At 46.6% G+C, this 19,233-nt stretch overlaps 1 protein-coding gene across 2 annotated transcripts in view; it reads right to left on the reverse strand.

Annotated features, from left to right (window-relative positions):
• The window catches only part of LOC124117939 (2-oxoglutarate dehydrogenase, mitochondrial-like), a 110,555-nt gene that overhangs the window by 74,577 nt on the left and 16,745 nt on the right, over positions 1–19,233 (reverse strand). For both annotated transcript variants that reach the window (XM_046479954.2, XM_046479953.2), the window contains exon 5: positions 7,875–7,975. In XM_046479954.2, coding sequence (XP_046335910.2) covers positions 7,875–7,975 — 101 coding nt within the window. The remainder of the gene's footprint in view (positions 1–7,874; positions 7,976–19,233) is intronic.

Here is a 19,233-nt window from a genome sequence, read left to right on the forward strand (position 1 = left end):
TCCCTCGAAAAGCTGGAAATCCGAGCATGTGTAGCAGTGATAGCTCAGTTAAACAGGGAGGGCCCAGGCCATGGTTGACGCCTGAGGGATCTCTGGAATTCGGAATTCGGAATTCCATTCTGTAATAGCCAAGTACCCTAGACCTGTGGGAGCTGAAAGACCATGACAGTCCGATTTGGATTCCGACAAATCCTGTTGGATAGCTCTGGAGGAGGAAGCGAGTGTCGAGAGAGGATTTAGCAATCGAAAGAGTTCCGACTCGACAAAGGCAAGACGTGTCAGGTTTGGACGACCCGGTCATTCGATGTAGGTCCTCTTCAAAAGGTGCGCTCCATCTACTACATTGAAGGAGTGGACTGGTAAAACGTCCCGACAGAAACGAGGGGGGAATGAGAGACAGCTTAGCAAAGTCCTTGTCTAAAGCCGCCACGAGGTCCGTCAACATGGGGTCTGGTGGTAGCGAGGTCTGGTGAGACCAAACTGTGGACTTCTTATCGACATCGGAACTCGGAGAGGGAGCGACAGAGGATATGCGGTTGGCTATCCAATCAGGAACCTGGGACATACCTAGGTGGGTGTCAATCTCCGGAAAAGTGGGATCATAATTGGGGGGAAAAGATCCCTCCGAGGAGTTGGAGCGGTAGGTACGATCTCAACAACAGACAGGCGAACAACTGCGAGAGCAGTGACAGGACCAGGAAGACTTGGCAGAATGCGGTGATAGAGGCAGAGATGACGAGGCAAGAGATGATTGAGGTTTATGAGTAGATGGAGGGGCATCGGGGAGGCAATAGGCAAAGCCACCAGAACCAACAAAAGAGGAGACGTAATGGAGCGTCGAGGCCATCAGTGCCGCCAACATTGCAGGAGGAACTGCAGTGCCACTGCGGCTGGAGCTGGAGGAGCCACAAGTGCCGCAGACGCTGCATCCTGAAGTGCTGGGAATGCTGGAGGTGCCGCCGATGCCAAGTTGGGGTAAACTAGCGCAGGTGCCGGTGCTGTCTTCATTGAAGGCAGAGACTGCATGGATGCAAGCCTGGTAAGGGTCGTCACCCTAAGGGGGGACTGCAATAGTGGCATTGAGCTGATGGAGTACAAGGTGTCATACAATCAGGCAGAGGGTACAACGAGGCATACATTTAAGTTAAATTAAAGTAGTTTAAGTCATATGGATGTGGCAAGCATATAAAGGGAAACGGGAGGCATAATGTGACTAAAACAAGAGGCCCATTGGGACTGTATTGGTCCCCTGGATATCTAAGCAATCATGACAAAATATACATTTGCATTGGTATATAATACTGCAAATATTTCCTAATTTTGACTGTCAGCATTTAAAAGGGGTGGATGGCAAATCTGACAGCATGAACATGTACTTCTCTAGATACAAATGTAACAAAGATCTGAACCGTTTCCATGTTATGATCCAGGATCTAAGTTTCCAGAGGCAAGGTTAGACTCCAGGGCGATTCCTATTGGCATAAATGTATTATTCTCTTCATAACAAACAAATGTATACAATTTATCTGTTTATTATAGGGTGGAGATAATATCGGTTTGCATATTATGGTCAAGGTTCTAACTCCTTTGAGAGTGATGGACTGATGGAACAGAAACGCCTGTCCTGGTAGCATGGATGTATTGTCTAATGAAGATGAGGGTGGGTATATAGGATTGGGATTTTGATGATCTAAACAATTATGACCCATAGTCCCTTTCGAACCGGACCCCTGGAGTGGCAACAGATTCCAAGGCAGATTTTGGTAACATGAATGTATTTGTGTTATGATGTCAAGTATATGTATATATAGATTCCAAGTTATGCTTGTTTGTTTGTTGTTAACACTGCACTCAGCAATATTCAAGCAACATGACGGCGGTCTGTAAGTAATCAAGTCTGGACCAGACAATCAAGTGATGGACATCATGAGCATCGATCCACGCAATTGGAATCGATGACATGCATCAACCAAGTCAGTGTGTCTTACCACCCGATCCCGTAAGTCGCCTCTTAAGACAAGCATAATAGCTTTTAGGGCAAGCATGGGTTGCTGAAGACCTATTCTACCCCGGATATTGACAGGTCAAGTTAGGATTCAATTTCTCCCATCAGGGGGTGGGGGTTCAGCTCCTCCATTTGTACAATTTTGAATCCTCACCAACTGAGAATGCATCCAAGCAATTATGGACGGACAGACGACGGATGCCACGTTAAGGCATAAGCTCAGCTTGGACATTTATGCAAAGGTTAGTGAAAAATCAATGCTTTTACAACACACAAAACATGAGGTAAAACAGAATAATGGATTACCCAAGACAGACAAAATAATTCAGAATGCAAGACACGAAAGTGTGGCCATGTGGCGAATTCAAAAACAGCAGATGGAACACCAATACGCCGGTAAATTACCGCTACTAGTGCCCCAGACAAGAGATAAAATGTCATAAATATGTATGGAAATGACCATAAAGGGCACAAACCAGAAACAGTAGATAATATATTAGCTAATGTTGAATGTAGAAACCAAGCAGAGTAGCAAGCAAACACAATAGGCTTTATTTCTAAAAGGAATACATCAGTACGACCGTCCATGGAGGTGACAATGCAGTAATGTGCTCTTAGGTGACATCATAGCTTCCGGGTTACGTGACGACTGTGCGAGTGTGCTGCCACCTACAGGTTGGAACAACTTTTCTGAAGCAGATGGATCTCACACAGTTCATCTTTCTGTCAGAAAACAGCAGTAAATGCATGAAGGAGTAATGCAGGATAAGTTAAAAAATGATCTCATTATACTGAAACGTAGAGCCACAAGGCTCTGTAGCTCACCTGACTCATGAAGAAACAACTATTTTGGTCCAAAAATCTGTTGTAAGTTACAGACGAATTAGTGGAAAAGATTCTTGGAAAAAAACACTAACATTGCAACATTGTTTACGACAACGAACTTGAGTATCTCAACATCAGCAGAGGACATTCATTGAATGAAAGTTTCTAATGCATGATCTTGTATTACACAAGATGGAAAATGTTCTTGTCATACAGCCTCATACCGACAAAATACCATTAATACATGGAATTCATCCTCTACATGTGACATGTAGTCACAATGTCAAGATCACACTAGATGCAAATCCTATCAGTGTAGGTGGTATGACTGCCTTCCCGTTGCCACAACCAATCTAAGACTATTACATCTGAACCAAGACAAAACATGTCTATAATATGATGGAAGATCTGAAGAAAAATGTCTTTCAACATTCTGCACAGATTTAAACTGTCCATATAATTTACATTTGGAAGAAAGTTCCACAGCAAATGCCTATCTTGACAAAGACAATCATACAATCTTTGCTTGAATATAGACAACATTTACATCTCCAATATCATGACAGAGCCATACCACACCATATCCATACTGAAATAAAATATTACTACTAAATGTAGCCCAAGTCCTCCTTCTAAAGTTATCCAGGGACATGAATAAACAATATTGATGGGGTAATCAACAAGTAACTAACTGGAGCAATTTACACCAGTATCTGACACTTGGGACACATACTTATATTGCAGCGGCACTCTTCCACATTTGCCAAATGCCCAAACAACATTGGCATATTTACTTGATTTCATAACCCTTTTACAAAAATAAGTTTGCACATTTTAGATTACCCGGTAATTCACAGTCGGCCATATCCCAGATCTCAGATAATAACAAAGTATGGGTATAATCACTGCATCAATGTTTTTAAAACAACACTGTCTTAGTCCAGGAGAGCAACACCCTAATATCTATCAACTGGGTCCCTCTGACTAACAAGCCGACCCTTAGACACTCAAGTCAACATGACCTGCACCAGGTGGGATTCATAGGCAGATCTCTGGACCATATCCTGAAGATGCAGGACATCCAGTCAGCTCAGATAATATAATATGGATGTTGGCACAGCTCTTGCTCATGCAACAGAGTCATCTTCTACAGCAGGTATGTCACAATCTTCCAGAGCCCCTGAAGAGAAGTATGTTGTCGCAGTCTATTACAGCCCCACAGGTCTTCAACAGCAAACAAAGAGACATCAAGGAGGCAACCCTTTTTATAAACCTCTGATGATGTCACACAAAAGTAACAGGAGGTTCTTCTAAATGTTGGTAAACTAACAAGGTAGGCAATATCAACAATGCCCGGGGCCTTCCTGTGCAATGCCCAGGACCTGATGAATACATTTAAATGGTAATACCTCGGTAAAACAATTAACTTGAATCTTGATGTGAACACGCTTGTCTTTGATCATTGGTTGAAAGTCATAATTTTTTTAAACATGAAAATTCCATGATGTGCATCCTCACATATCGTTTTGTAACCCACTGAACTACCAGGGCAGGTGATGAGAAATTTTTTAAGTGTATCATGTCATGAGTCTACCAAGGACAGTCCTCAAGAATGAATTCCCAGAGGCGGTCCCCGTAGCATGTCACTCATCAAAATTTCAGCACATCTCTCCAAATCCCGTTGACCTCTCCTTCCTCACCGACATCCATTCAAGACTACTGATATTCAACACAACACCAGCCTCGGATACAGTTCATCTGTTGGAGTTCACAGAAAATTGGAAAGCAACCACAGATAACGCATGGATGTATGAAGTTGTAAGAAGAGACTACAAACACCATTTCCTAGTATGGCCAAGTCTTGTGATACATCCTAATGGATGCCAATTCCTTCCAACTTGGCCATAAAAGCTTGTATTGAGCGAGTCATCAGTACATGAGAAGCAGATATTATCCCCATATTCTACTCACTGTTCTTCCTGGTTCCGATGGAAAATACATTGGAAATATACATGATAATCAATTTGAAAGTACACAACAAGGATTATCTCGTTTGACATCCAAATTCTAAATGGAGTCAGTCAAGAAATTTAGAAACACCCTCAGATGAGGAGATTGGATGATAAGCATAGAGGACGCCTATCTTCACGTTCCTATTCATCCAAGTTACCATCACTACCTACAATTTGCAGACAACGGGCAGAGGTATCAGTTCAATGTTCTTCTGTTAAGCATAGCCATTGCTCACCAAGTCATCAGGTTTGCTCATCAAAAGCTAGTAAAATTACACAGCTACAATGACGACTTCCTATCAGCAGATCAAGCAAAATACAATCTTCCTCATCCAACTACTAGAGCACTTGGAATCTCCTAGTATGAGAGTTCCGTAAATGTTATACCTATTCAATCTGAAATTTGGTGGAATTGGTGGACGAACAAGATTATGTTTGTTGAGCAGCTTTAGATTGTGCTCATGTGAATATCCTTTGTGTTCTTTTGGGATACAAAGAAGTCTGGGGAGTAGGAACTCTTGGTGGTGTCGGACTCCTTTCAGGGCAAATAGCTCCCTCAAATAGTTGTGCCTAGATTGGCAATGGCAAGATTGCACCCGCTAACTTGGCTCCTTGTTGTTTGTTTGTTGTTTAACGCTGCACTCAGCAATATTCCAGCTGTATCACAGCGGTCTGTAAATAGTCGAGTCTTGACCAGACAATCCAGTGATTGATATCATATGCATCGATCTATGCAATTGGGAACGATGACATGCATCAACCAAGTCAGTGAGTCTGACCATTCGATCCTGTTAGTCACCTCTTACGACAAGCATAGTCGCCTTTTACGGTAAGCTGAAGACCTTTTCTACCCAGAATCTTCAGGGGTCTGCCTCCTTGTAGAAGATATTGGTGCCCAATGGGGTGGTATATATAACATGTATATTAAACAACTTCAATTGATTAACTTCCCAGAGTTGGCATTATGCTGAAGTTAGCTTATCTTTAGACAAAGCCAGGTCAATAGGAATTGGTTAAGCATGTAGTTCTGGTATCGCGTCATGTACATCGTCACCCTCTGCCTCCTCTTCCGTGTTGTAGGAAGGTACACTCATCTCTGATATGTGTGGGTTTGGGCGTGTTGATCTATCTTTGCCACAAAAAGAAATACTGATCACTCTGTTCAGCTGGATGTTTGTGAGTACTTGCCATCAGACTAATGATAGAATTCTGGAATATTTGGTTGGTAGCTCGCGTAACCTCTTCCAAGACAGTCCAAGGTATTGTGGATGAATTCCGCCTGATCTAAGTTATGTCGATCATTGTGTGGACAGATAGGCCTGCATATTCTTTGTTGAATAGAGGTAGCACAAGCCAAATACCTTCAGCAAACTAATTAATATAAGTACTAGTGTTCATCATATGCTTAGGTCCTTGACCTTGAGCATATTGATACGCATTCTGGGTGAATGGTTTCTAACTAGTTCAAAATAGTCATCAATGGCATGGCATGGTGGAAAAGGGCAGTTGAGTCTTGCAAATGGACTTACTCGCTGGCAGGGAAGGTACTTTGAGATCCTCCAATTGTTCGTTCCTCATAGATTCATCAGCCTGTTTGATAAAATTTTCCATGAATGATGGAAACGGCAGAGTAGTAAAATCTGCTTCCTTGACGATTTTTTTAGACAAACCCTGAATGCTTGATGACATGGGTCACAGGTTCATGCTGGCAGTAATTCTGGGATGAGATGATGTAACTCATGTATGACACCGAAAGAATAACCATTAGCATTCATGGTTGGAACATACAAGCTATGTTTTAGCTACAGGGACCAATTGTTCTTGGCAACATGTCTGTGTTGCATTTAGGATTTGCATTTAGTGAACAAAACAACCCATCACCTCATGAAAAGTGGGCCTCTCTTGAAGAACCAGTAGGTCAATACTATACAAAGAATTAATATCCGTACTTTCATCAAGTAGGACACACTTTGTTTCAATATTGGCCAAGCCATCCTGACATAACCAATACATACAGAACATGGCAGAAATATTGCTTGCTGTTTTCTGACAAATTGCAAAGTTCGCAACTACAGCAAAGTTTTTCCGTGGTAACTGATTTTTCAGTGCATTCCAATGATGAACTAGTTTCAATGTAGACGATCAGAAATTTCTACAAGAGACAGGCAACATATTCTATCATTTTTTCCAAGCCATTGCACAAATCTAGCTTTCTCTCTTGCCTTGGTTGATTCCATACCAAAATCACTGGCACTGATGTCAAAGATGTCAGTGATTCTACATGTTTTCTTTGCCTCAGACGTTTTCCTGACTTTGCCACTTGAAATATTAAGGCTACAGTAACTATCAGAAAGGTCACGATGTTTGTTGGCATTGCAAATCAGATTTCAAAGAAAGACATGTGCAAACCACTGGTAGGCTTATTCTATATAATTGTTTTGAACAACTCATTAAATTCTGTGCTGTTGCCAAATCATATAGCCATGGGATTTCAAATACTTTTGCTAATGATTTCAAATACATTCTTGGTGATAAAGTCATAAATGTGCCATAAACAGTGTTAGTGCATATCAGGTGGCTGATGAATTTAAATTTTGCGCTAATTGTGTGAAAAAAGACACCGATGCTGACCAAGTTGGACAATCAGGCAATGGTTGGTTGGTTGGTCGGTTTGTCGTTTAACACTGCACTCAGCAATATTCAAGCAACATGACGGCAGTCTGTAAATAATCGAGTCTGGACCAGGCAATCCAGTGATTAATATCATGAGCATCGATCCACACATTTGGGATCGATGTCTTGCATCAACCAAGTCAGCGAGCCTGACCACCCGATCCCACTAGTCGCCTGTTACGGCAAGCATGGGTTGCTGAAGACCTATTCTATTCCGGATCTTCATGGGCCCAATCAGGCAATGACATAAGCTCATTTGGGCTGTGGCAAGGGGAGGGAAGTATTAGCAACAAGTTTGATGTGTATTATCCTGGGGACTGTATTTCAGAATTATAGTGTTAGCCAAGACAAATTCTGACCTCTAGTCTTCTGATAATTTCTCGAAGAGGGAGTGCTGCCTCATTGCCTCCTATGTAAGTGGTGGCTGGTAGACGAAACACTCGATCCAAGTCATGCTCCTCTGTACATATACAGGGTAAAAGGCATTAGTTTAAACACACAAATAAAAAACATTGAGAAAACACAAGATAGTAAACAACCGTAGGATACTAGATGTACTCTGAAATGTACTTATGACAAAAGAGGCATGAAACACAAAGGATGCATAATCTGAAGATGTGTTATTACATACACATAGAGTTTCATTCACAGATTCTTGAATGGAATGGCTGAAAGATATGTCAAAACATCCCAAATGAAGCAGTGATAGTAAAGCTGTCTTACACACTTCCATATTCAGTTATTCATGATCCATTAGATCACCTATTGTTGTTATACTTTAACAAGTACAAAGCATTCTTGCAAATATCGACCTTTGAGGTAAAGGAAAATATAGAAAAAGACTTTGTTTCACAAATTGGCATCTAACAGCACATAAACACATAAGCACAATTTGTGCAGCAACAACAACATAGTGAGTGAGTAAGTAAGTGAGTGAGTGAGTGAGTGAGCGTGGTTTTTACGCCGATGTGAGCAATATTCCAGCAATAGTGGGGGACACTAGAAATGGGCTTCACACAGTGTGCCCATATAGGGAATCAAACCCGGGTCTTCAGCTTGACGAGCAAACACTTTAACCCCTAGGCTACACGACCGCCCCCAACATCAACATAAACCAGGCATATAAAACATACCACAACAGTATGAAAGAAGTCCTTGGGCTGTGTTGACCTGGACGTGAGGTGGGGAGGGGGTAAATGTACTGTCCTAGGGTCATGGTGATCCAGACGTAAGATGGGTGATGTGCTCTCCTGGGGTTGTGGTGACCCAGATGTAAAATGGGAGGGGGGAAGTGCTGTCCTGTGGTCGTGGTGACCCAGACGTAAGATGGGTGATGTGCTGTCCTGGGGTCACTGTGACCCAGGCGTAAGATGGGGGATGTGCTGTCCTGTGGTCATGGTGACCCAGACGTAAGATGGGGGATGTGCTGTCCTGGGGTCATGGTGACCCGGACGTAAGATGGGTGATGTGCTGTCCTTGGGTCATAGTGACCCAGACATAAGATGGGGGATGTGCTGTCCTGGGGTTGTGGTGACTGGACATAAGATGGGGGATGTGCTGTCCTGGAGTCATGGTTCCCCGGACATAAGATGGGGGATTTGCTGTCCTGGGGTCATGGTGACCCGGGTGTAAGATGGGGGATGTGCTGTCCTGGGGTTGTGGTGACTGGACATAAGATGGGGATGTGCTGTCCTGGGGTCCTGGGGTTTGTGCTGTCCTGGAATCATGGTTCCCCGGACGTAAGATGGGGGATGTGCTGTCCTGGGTTCCTGGTGACCCGGGTGTAAGATGGGTGATGTGCTGTCCTGGGGTCGTGGTAACCCGGATGTAAGATGGGGGATGTGCTGTCCTGGGGTCATGGTGACCCGGGTGTAAGATGGGGGATGTGCTGTCCTGGGGTTGTGGTGACTGGACATAAGATGGGGGATGTGCTGTCCTGGAGTCATGGTTCCCCGGACATAAGATGGGGGATTTGCTGTCCTGGGGTCATGGTGACCCGGGTGTAAGATGGGGGATGTGCTGTCCTGGGGTTGTGGTGACTGGACATAAGATGGGGATGTGCTGTCCTGGGGTCCTGGGGTGTGTGCTGTCCTGGAATCATGGTTCCCCGGACTAGGAGATGGGGGATGTGCTGTCCTGGGGTCATGGTTCCCCGGACGTAAGATGGGGGATGTGCTGTCCTGGGGTCATGGTTCCCCGGACGTAAGATGGGGGATGTGCTGTCCTGGGGTCATGGTTTCCCGGACGTAAGATGGGGGATGTGCTGTCCTGGGGTCATGGTTCCCCGGACGTAAGATGGGGTGTGTGCTGTCCTGGGGTCATGGTTCCCCGGACGTAAGATGGAGGATGTGCTGTCCTTGGGTTGTGGTGACTGGACATAAGATGGGGGATGTGCTGTCCTGGGGTCCTGGGGTGTGTGCTGTCCTGGAGTCATGGTTCCCCGGACGTAAGATGGGGGATGTGCTGTCCTGGCGTCATGGTTCCCCGGACGTAAGATGGGGGATGTGCTGACCTGGAGTCATGGTTCCCCGGACGTAAGATGGGGGATGTGCTGTCCTGGGGTCATGGTTTCCCGGACGTAAGATGGGGGATGTGCTGTCCTGGCGTCATGGTTCCCTGGACGTAAGATGGGGGATGTGCTGACCTGGAGTCATGGTTCCCCGGACGTTAAATGGGGGGATGTGCTGTCCTGGGGTTGTGGTGACTGGACATAAGATGGGGGATGTGCTGTCCTGGTGTTGTGGTGACCCGGACGTAAGATGGGGGATGTGCTGTCTAAGGGTCGTGGTGATCCAGACTATCCTGGCACAATGGCACCAGAGACAATGGAAAACTGGACTATTTCCGTTACCTAGATTTATATAAGCACACTGAGCGTGTGTATCAAATGTAAACATTAAAAAAGGAAAGTAGAAATGCAAAACAAATGGGAAATGAATGATAAGTGGTGGAAGTTGTTGTTGCTGTACAAACCACAATGTATAAATTTGCACAAAGAACGCTTTTAAGAATGCAAATTAATTCAATGTCTTATCATTGCAGAACTTAATTATCACTTTAAACAAGAATCTATAAACTATTGATTATTTTCTTTCCAACATAAAACCTATAACAAATTCAATGCTACAATCAATTCTATTTTGATATCATCTAATGTATCTTTGAAAATATTGTGCATGTTTCACACTATTAAATCCTGAAAAATTAACAACTCATAGTTAGTCATGCAAACATATGAGGACAGTTGTCACACATTATCTGAATCCCAAAATAACAAAATGCAGATCATCATGATCACAAAATATCAACATTTCTAATCATATGGCAAGAAAATGGTTTACAGATTCAGAATAACGCCATTGCACGGCAGCCCACCTATTTGTGCAGCTAAAAGTTTTGTAGAATTTTCCTATTCGGAATATTCTATAAGTAATACGTTACCACTGTTATACCGAGGCTGTTGTCTCCCACAACTGCTGCTATAGCGAAATCTACCACAGAGATCTCAATTACCTCATGCAGCACGTGCGTAGCCACCTAGCTGCCATGTGACACCCTTCACTCTTGTCTCTTGCGAGAGCAAGTGCTCGGGGGACAGACGGGCGGGCAGCAGCCCAGTGGTAATGTATTACTTATAGAATATTCCGAATAGGAAAATTCTACAAATTACATTAAGTAATACGTTACCACTGTTATACCGAGGCTGACTACCACAGTAGGCGGTGGGGAGCACCTACAACCCGAATCCTGACTGCTAGTGTTCCTTCCGACCAGCGGAAGTAAACACCAAGGCGGAAGCACTGATGCGCATGCACCTAGCTAGGCGTTACCCTATAGGAATACCAAAGCACTGTCAAGCGCATACCGTAAGGCTCAATCGTCATTGCCAAACGGTTGGTGACTCCAAACGGCCCCACTGGATAGGTATTTCATCGCCGCAGCGGATGAGAACACAGTATCCATGTGAGCTAAATCTTAGATCAGGTTAAACAGTCGAAAAGAGGGAAATTAATTTCATTCAGACCGTATATCCCCGAGCAAGCCTACTTAAAGTATGTAATAGGCGGGTGACCTAATTCCAGTATTCGTAAGCATGTATCACAAGGTTGGAATACACGACAGACAATTAAATGCATAATTGTCAAAATACAAATAAGGACAAAACACACAAAAAGCTGCCTCACCTGTGGTGTGAGTGCGCTGGTTTGCAGGACCCCCACTCCTGTACCCACGGCGTGGGAACATTGTGGAGATGAACCAGATTGACCCCCGTGCAAGGACTGACGACCGGAGTTTGGAATTGCGCTGGACACACCCCCTAGATGACTGCTTGTGCCGCGATCAGCGGCCCAAGACGGTGCACCCCCTCCACGTCTTCATCAGAAACCTTTCTGAGGTAATGATTGGCAAAAACCGAGTCAGAACGCCAGTAACAACCTTGTAATATTCTGTGAACAGATATTCGAGTGTAGGGCAAATGTTGCCGCTAGCGCCCTGATCTTGTGCGGGTTTGACCCTGCTACCGGTAACCCCCGAGACCGGTATGCCAAGTCACATGCCGGAACGAAGCACTATGCAAGGGTTCATACAGGGCTTCCGTAAGTGATTGCAACACTAGGGAAAGATCCCAGGCCGGTGCCGGAAGGCGGCCCTTCTTAAGATTGTGCTGTTTGAAACCCTTGATACAACCCCATATCACCGGCTCTTTGGAGAGACTGGTACCCATAGCAACGTCCCGTACCGTAGCAACGGACGAGACATAGTTGGCAATGGAACCCCCGGAGAGTTTCTGGGTCTCTCGCAAGTGTGACATGAAACGAGCAATATCCTGCACAGATACCTTATCTGGCGAATGAATGTGATGTTTACAACACCACTTCGTGAAAATAACCCAACGTGCATTATACACCTTCTGGGTAGAATCACGATGCATACTAACGTATGCCCGAGACGCCCGACGAGAAAAACCTTTACTCCTCAGACGCTCATGACAACATCCACGCGTGCAGATTGAACTGCCCTGCGTTTGGATGAAGCTGACGGGTGTGAGGGTGGATCAAGAGATCCGGTCTCACAGGCAGTGGAAATGGTGACTGTGTGACCTGGGTCAGCAAGTCGGGGTACCACGATCTGTTCGGCCACATGGGCGCGATCAGTAACATTCGACAGCGAACTCCTCGGAGCCGGCTTAGAATGTGTGGTATCAACGCTGTTGGCGGGTAAGCATAAGCGTCCAAGCCCGTCCAGTCTAACGCGAGAGCATCATGATCAATGGCCCTCGGGTCCGGGACTGGTGATACAAACAACGGGAGTTGATTGTTGAACTGTGTTGCGAACAGGTCGACCATCGGACGACCCAAACGTTCGCACAGCCACTGAAACACTACTGGGTTCAGCATCCACTCTGTGGGGCTCGGATCCTGAGGCCTCGATAGAGCGTCGGCCAGTACGTTCAGCACACCTGGGATGTGACGGGCGCATATCTGGCACGGGACACTGTCCACCAGAGCGTAAAACTCGAAAGTGAGATTGAGTAGCGAGTGACTGTGGGTTCCCCCCAGATTGTTCACATAGGACACTACCGTCGTGTTGTCGGTCGCCAGCATGAGCCGGGCGTCGAAGAGACGATGCTTCCAGTGATTGTCTGCGTTGATCACTGCCTTGAACTCGGGACAACTGATGTGAAGACCTAGTTCGTCTACGCACCACAGCCCCGAGCTCACCTCCCCCTCTAGATGGACGCCCCAGCCCGCTAGAGAGGCGTCTGTATACAGGTTCTACGTGGCCTGGTAGGGCCGCATAGAGACTCCTGATAAGACATTTTAAGGGACCGTCCACCACTCCAGATGCGGTCAGAGCTGAGATACTTGTGATGATCCGAGTGAATCGGAACATGCAGATAAGCATCCTTCAGATAAGTTTCTGAATAGAAACCTGCCGACGGGGCAACGGTGAGCGGCGGATTCGCTTTGAGATCGAGCCGATAGCCGTACCGAATCGTGATGACCACCCACGGGTCGTCGAAAACTTGTTCCCAATTCTCCCAGTAAGTCTGGAGTCTGGCTCCCACTGGGGAAGGAGAGGGGGGCCTGACAGGCTGCGGCAGGCGCAACTGTCCAGGGCCAAGTGACTCGGGTTCGCCGACGGGCCAACCGAAGTTGTCGGCATACGAACCCCTCCAATGAGAGTCATCTGGAGGGGCCCTTGCCGTCCTTAGACGACTTGGGCTTCCCCCAGTTCCCCTACTTCCCGCGAAAGGGCTGCTGATGGCCCTTACTGGAGCCCTCAGGGCGGGGCTTCTTCCCCGAGGAGGAGCTTAGGAGCGGCACCCAGGCGCCTATGCAAGAACCCCACAAGATTCAGTGTGTGTCGAGAGGCCTCGGCAGACACAGCGGCCTGTTGTTCTTTTAGAACCCCAGGGATCTTGTTTTTAAACAGGGTCCGAGCAGACCAAGGCTGCGAAAGGAGCACCTCCTGATTAGCAGCGTCCAACCCTGAGGCAACCAGATACGACTGGCGCCTAAGAAAATGGCAAGTGCCGGAAATAAAGGCCGAAGCCCCGGCAACGTACTCCAGGGAAGCATTTAAACCGATCAGGCAGTTATAAATGCGCTGGTCTCGGTCGGTGGGAGAACCTTCGACCAGACTGGCCGCTGCAGCCAGGTATGTGTCTCCGTGAGACATTGCAAGCATGGAGTGTCGAGCGAGGGTGTCCAGCTGCTGCAAGGTACCTCAACATGGGCTTCCGCGGTAGGACCAGCCTCGGGAAAGGCAAGGTCATGCACCGGGAAGGACCCTTTTCTCCACGATGGTGGAGGTAACGGGAGACCCCGACCGGAGGCAGCCGCGAAGGCCTTCTCCAGGGAAGGCTTAATACCGCGCAGCAAGGTTGATGCCGGGAAAGCCTTGTCGGACGACTCGTCGTACACCTCGGAGGAACCCACGGAGCTGTGGATTCCAAGCGGTATCGGCAGGGGCTTGGGCATGTCCTCGAAGAGGTCATAAACCATGGCCACGCGGTCCTTAACCGAAAGCGGGAGCAACGGTTCTGGGGAAGGACCGGTGACCACGGCAGCTGCCGCCGTACCGGTGGACCCCACGGCCACCGAAGAGGCCGGGGATGGAACAGCCAGCGGCCTATCCTGAGATAAGGCCGCCAGCTTGGAGTCCACAAGTTTAGATAGTAATGTGGCGACGGAATCCCCGGACAGCCCGAGGGCCGCCAAGGGATCCGCCGCAGCCGAGGAGGTGGTACCCACATGGGGGACGCCGCAGGCCCCAGACCTTTGCACTGAGTGCACCGGGTGTCCCCGCAAGGAGCCCTGCACCGTGGGCAACGATCATGGGGATCCCGGGTCGATAAGAATTTGCGGCCCACCCCGCAACTCTGAGGAGCAGGGGTAGAGGGGGTTGAAACCGGGGACATTTCCATGTCAGACATGTTTGATTCTATGAACAAAGAGCAAAACATGGTTACAACGCACACACCACAACGATTCACAAACTAGCATTTTCACAAGAAAATAAACGAGCAATGTGAACATATAACATACACATATAACATATAGAGAAATAAGTGATGTTAACCCCCAAAACATACAAGAACAGGGGAAACGTAAAACACAACGTGCATACGCGAACCCCACAAGTATAGAGAAAAGGGCGGGAAAATTCTCCGTTTGGCGGGAAAATTAAATCCAAGCGTAGCTACCGCCACGTCCCATAAAAACACAGTTTATTAGAGAATAAACTATAATAAATATCACCGAATATTCGAGGAACGCTTCAGCAGTCTAGGATACACGTCTTGCTAACGCAAGCAAAGGAGACAAGAGTGAAGGGTGTCACATGGCAGCTAGGTGGCTATGCACGTGCTGCATGAGGTAATTGAGATCTCTGTGGTAGATTTCGCTCGGTATACAACAGCCTCGGTATAACAGTGGTAACGTATTACTTAATGTAATTAAAGTGTCAACAGTATTAAAAAAAACAAAGACAGTCACCACAGCCATTGGACAGAAGTTGCTGATAATATTGAATTCACGTATATATTGCACCAAAAAACGATCCTGGAATACATACGTCGACCCCCACTACTAACTACACATACACCAAATTAATACACCATTAATAAGTAATGGCCATTTTCATTGATGAGCCAATCAAGACTTAAGCCTCTTGGACAAATTCATATGTCATCATTTGTTCTGAAGAGATATTAACAGAGCAAGGAAATGTATTGTGAGAGAAATAAAGAACATGGTCCAAACATTAAGTGAAGATAAAAATGTAAAGCTTAATGACATTTTGAAAAAGAAAGGACAAAACAAATAGCGTTCGAAATTTGGGATGTGAAGTTTCATCTTCATTGGTCCAGTGGCTCATGAGATGATGCTTAAAGTGAGAGGAAATGCATTTTGAGAGAATTTAGGTGTATGGTTTCAATCATTATTTCAATAATCATTTCTCCAAAATTATAATTTTAAATGAGTATAAATCATCAAACAACAGCCCCACAGTAAATTATGAACAATTTCAGTAAGTTTATTATGCAAACGTTAGACAGAATATAAACTTCATTTTCAAGGTCATCATGTCAGTTGCAGAAATGAGAATATAAGGGTTAATCTAATGGCTGTCATGGCAACCATACTGAAAATTGGATTCAACAAATCGAACAAATTAGGGTGCCATCATGGATGGGAACTAGCATGTGAAATTTTACTTTCATTGGTCCAGTGTTTCTGAGGAAAAGATGTTTTAGACAAATGTCACATGATATTTGTTTGCATTTTCCAATGTCTACAGTTACCTAGTTCTACCATGAGGAACTTATGAGGAACAATCCATAAACCACGTTTGGACAAAATCCATTGATATCTGTAAATGTCCAGAAACCAATATTTGATATATGACAGGCGCAATGAGCAGTTGCATAAGCCTTTATGGTCTTTGACCATATGAGCAAAAGATTTTACAAACCTGCAGAGGTTATGAATTCTCTGATGAAATCCTCCTTGGGGCACTTATTGCATTTTCCTGGCTCAAGAAAATCTACATGACATAGTTGTAACCATTATCCTTAATAAAAATTGTTACCACACAAAAAACTTCGTTTTTGTATGATATACGTCCACCCTTATGGTGCCTCACCCTCCACGGCGCGTCACGCCAAGGGAAGCAACTCTCACCCAAATCACTTTCCATATGTCTAATGCTGACGGAATGTGGGGAGGCGGGTGGCCGTGCCCCAAGGAGGATTTCATCAGAGAATTCATAACCTCTACAGGTTTGTAAAATTCTCTTTCAGATTAAATCCTCCTTGGGGCACTTATTGCATCAAGATAGACTCCTAAAGATAATCTAGGAAGTGGCATCCGTCAGCAACAAGCGTGCATAAATACATCGTATTTTGATTATTTCAATGAATAAACAAGAGTTCAATAAATGGAACCAACCTTATCGTGAGGCACCACCGTCGAAAGACAGGGGCTGGAGACAGGGCGTTATCGACCATTCACAGTGAAAAGAGCCATTCTTTGTGGCTTATCCTATCGAGAACTCAAGACACCTCCCCCCACTTTTTTGAACAAGTGATATGGGGGCACAGATCATGAGAGACTATAAACCCCGTGAATCGAAGGAGTGCATGTGCAAATACGATGATTATCGAGTAGTAATGGCTGGTATTGTTATCGACCGTAGAAGATATAATCCGGACCGTTACTGAGCAGTGTTATAACCGGTCCGGGCGGTCTAAAATCTCGAAGGCTCAATTGGCTAGAGATGCAGAACTTTGCCCAGTTCAGAGAACTGACTGACCAAACCGAGCACACTCGCTTGAGTGTTTGTCGAGTTGGTAATGTTTGATGAACATGCTCGGCTGGCTCCAAATAGCCGCGAAGCAGATCTCCTCAATGGGCAGAGCCGCGGTGTACGCTTGTGTTGTAGCCACTGCTCTAACCGAATGAGCCTTCAACTTGGTAGGGGGGTCCCTGCCTTGAAGGGTGTACGCCGTACATATAGTAGAGACTATCCACCTGGAGATAGTTTGTTTGCTCGCAGGTGAGCCAGCCTTCCTACCGCCATAACAGCAAAATAGTTGATTATCCTTACGGATACCCTTAGTTCTGCTGATATAGGACTTGAGGGTCCTGCGGACATCCCAGACATCATCATGTCTTGTAGCAGTCCCCGACGAGGAAGGCCGTAAAAGAGCAGGTAGCTCAATAGGAACCGTCACGTGGAAGGCGTGTGCGACCTTAGGACGGTAAGAGTCCAGCAGGCGAATACTGACCCTGTCCCGGTGAAAGACAGTTAGTTGCATGAATGTCGCCTACCCGTCTGCCGGATGTTACCGCCACAAGGAACGCTGTCTTCCAGCTCAACAGCTGAAGAGAGAGAGATGACAGATCCAAAAAGGAAGGACCGGACAGCCAATCAAGAACGATTGACAAGTCCCAAGGGGGACTGATCCGCTGGACATGCGGTCGGATCCTGTCCACACCTGCTAAAAAGCGCTGCACTAATGGCACCCAGAAGTGCCCTGTCGACGGGGACGTGTAAGGTAGCGATAGCTGTAGAGTACCCCCGGACTGTCGATGCGGCCAGGCCGACATCTAGTCGCGACTGCAGGAACTCAAGCACGGCTACGAGATCTGCAATCCTTCTATCGACACACCAGCGCGCATAGCAGGCCCATCTATCCTCGTACTGAACGTTTTTCGAATCCCTCCGCGAAGCCAGTATTGTGTCTGCAACTCGTGCAGGAATACCGCTCTCCTGGAGGCGATTCCGGACAGTGGCCAAGCCACCCACTGAATCCTGGGATTTGGGTGGAGGGCCTCGTTCTTGGATAGGAGGTCCGGTCGTAAAGGTAATAGAACAGGAGGCTGAGCCAGAAACATGAGTATTACTGGAAACCAACTCCGCGCCGACCAAAGGGGTGCAAGGAGCACAAGTAAACGCGCAGGCTAAGTGGCTAGCTGAGACAGGACCTTGGAAATCAGAGGTACTGGGGGGAATGCTCACAGAATTCTGTCCGTCCAATCTAGCTGGAAGGCGTCCGGTGCCACCGACCTCGGGTTGGGGACTCGGGAGCAGAACGTTGGTGTCTGGTGATTCACCCCAGACGCAAACAGATCCACCTGGAACGACCCGTATAACTGGGAGATAATCCCGAATATCCCCGGGTCGAGCCTCCACTCGTGAGGAGCGAGGATCCGGCGAGACAGAGCGTCCGCACGGACGTTGTCTACCCACGGGAGATAAACAGGTAGCACCCTGATAACGTGTGAGTCGCACCATAGGAGGAACTGCCACGTCTCTTGGAGAAGCGACCTGGAACACCAACCTGAACGCTCTCAGTTCTAGCACATTGATATGCAGTTTGATCTCCTGCTGGGACCATAGTCCCGAGGCAGTGTGATCGTTCAGAACGCCTCCCCAGCCGGAGAGTGACGCATCTGTTTGAACTGTGAGAGATGGAACGAGAGCGTCGAGGGGGAGCCCCCGGGACAGATTCCCGACCTCGGTCCACCACTGAAGGTGTGCATTGAGCCACTGCGGAGTCTCGAGAACAGTATCGAGATCTTCCGAGTTCACCCAAAGTCGATGGAGCCCTTGTTGAATGGGTCTCATTCTCAAGCGCGCCCGCCAAACCACATCCACTGTCACCGCCATGTTGCCCAGTAACTGAAGCCATGTACGAGCAGTGTG

Source organism: Haliotis rufescens, unplaced genomic scaffold (genome assembly GCF_023055435.1).
Source record: "Haliotis rufescens isolate VD_foot unplaced genomic scaffold, xgHalRufe1.0.p SCAF_28, whole genome shotgun sequence".
Classification (NCBI taxonomy): Eukaryota; Metazoa; Mollusca; class Gastropoda; order Lepetellida; family Haliotidae; genus Haliotis; species Haliotis rufescens.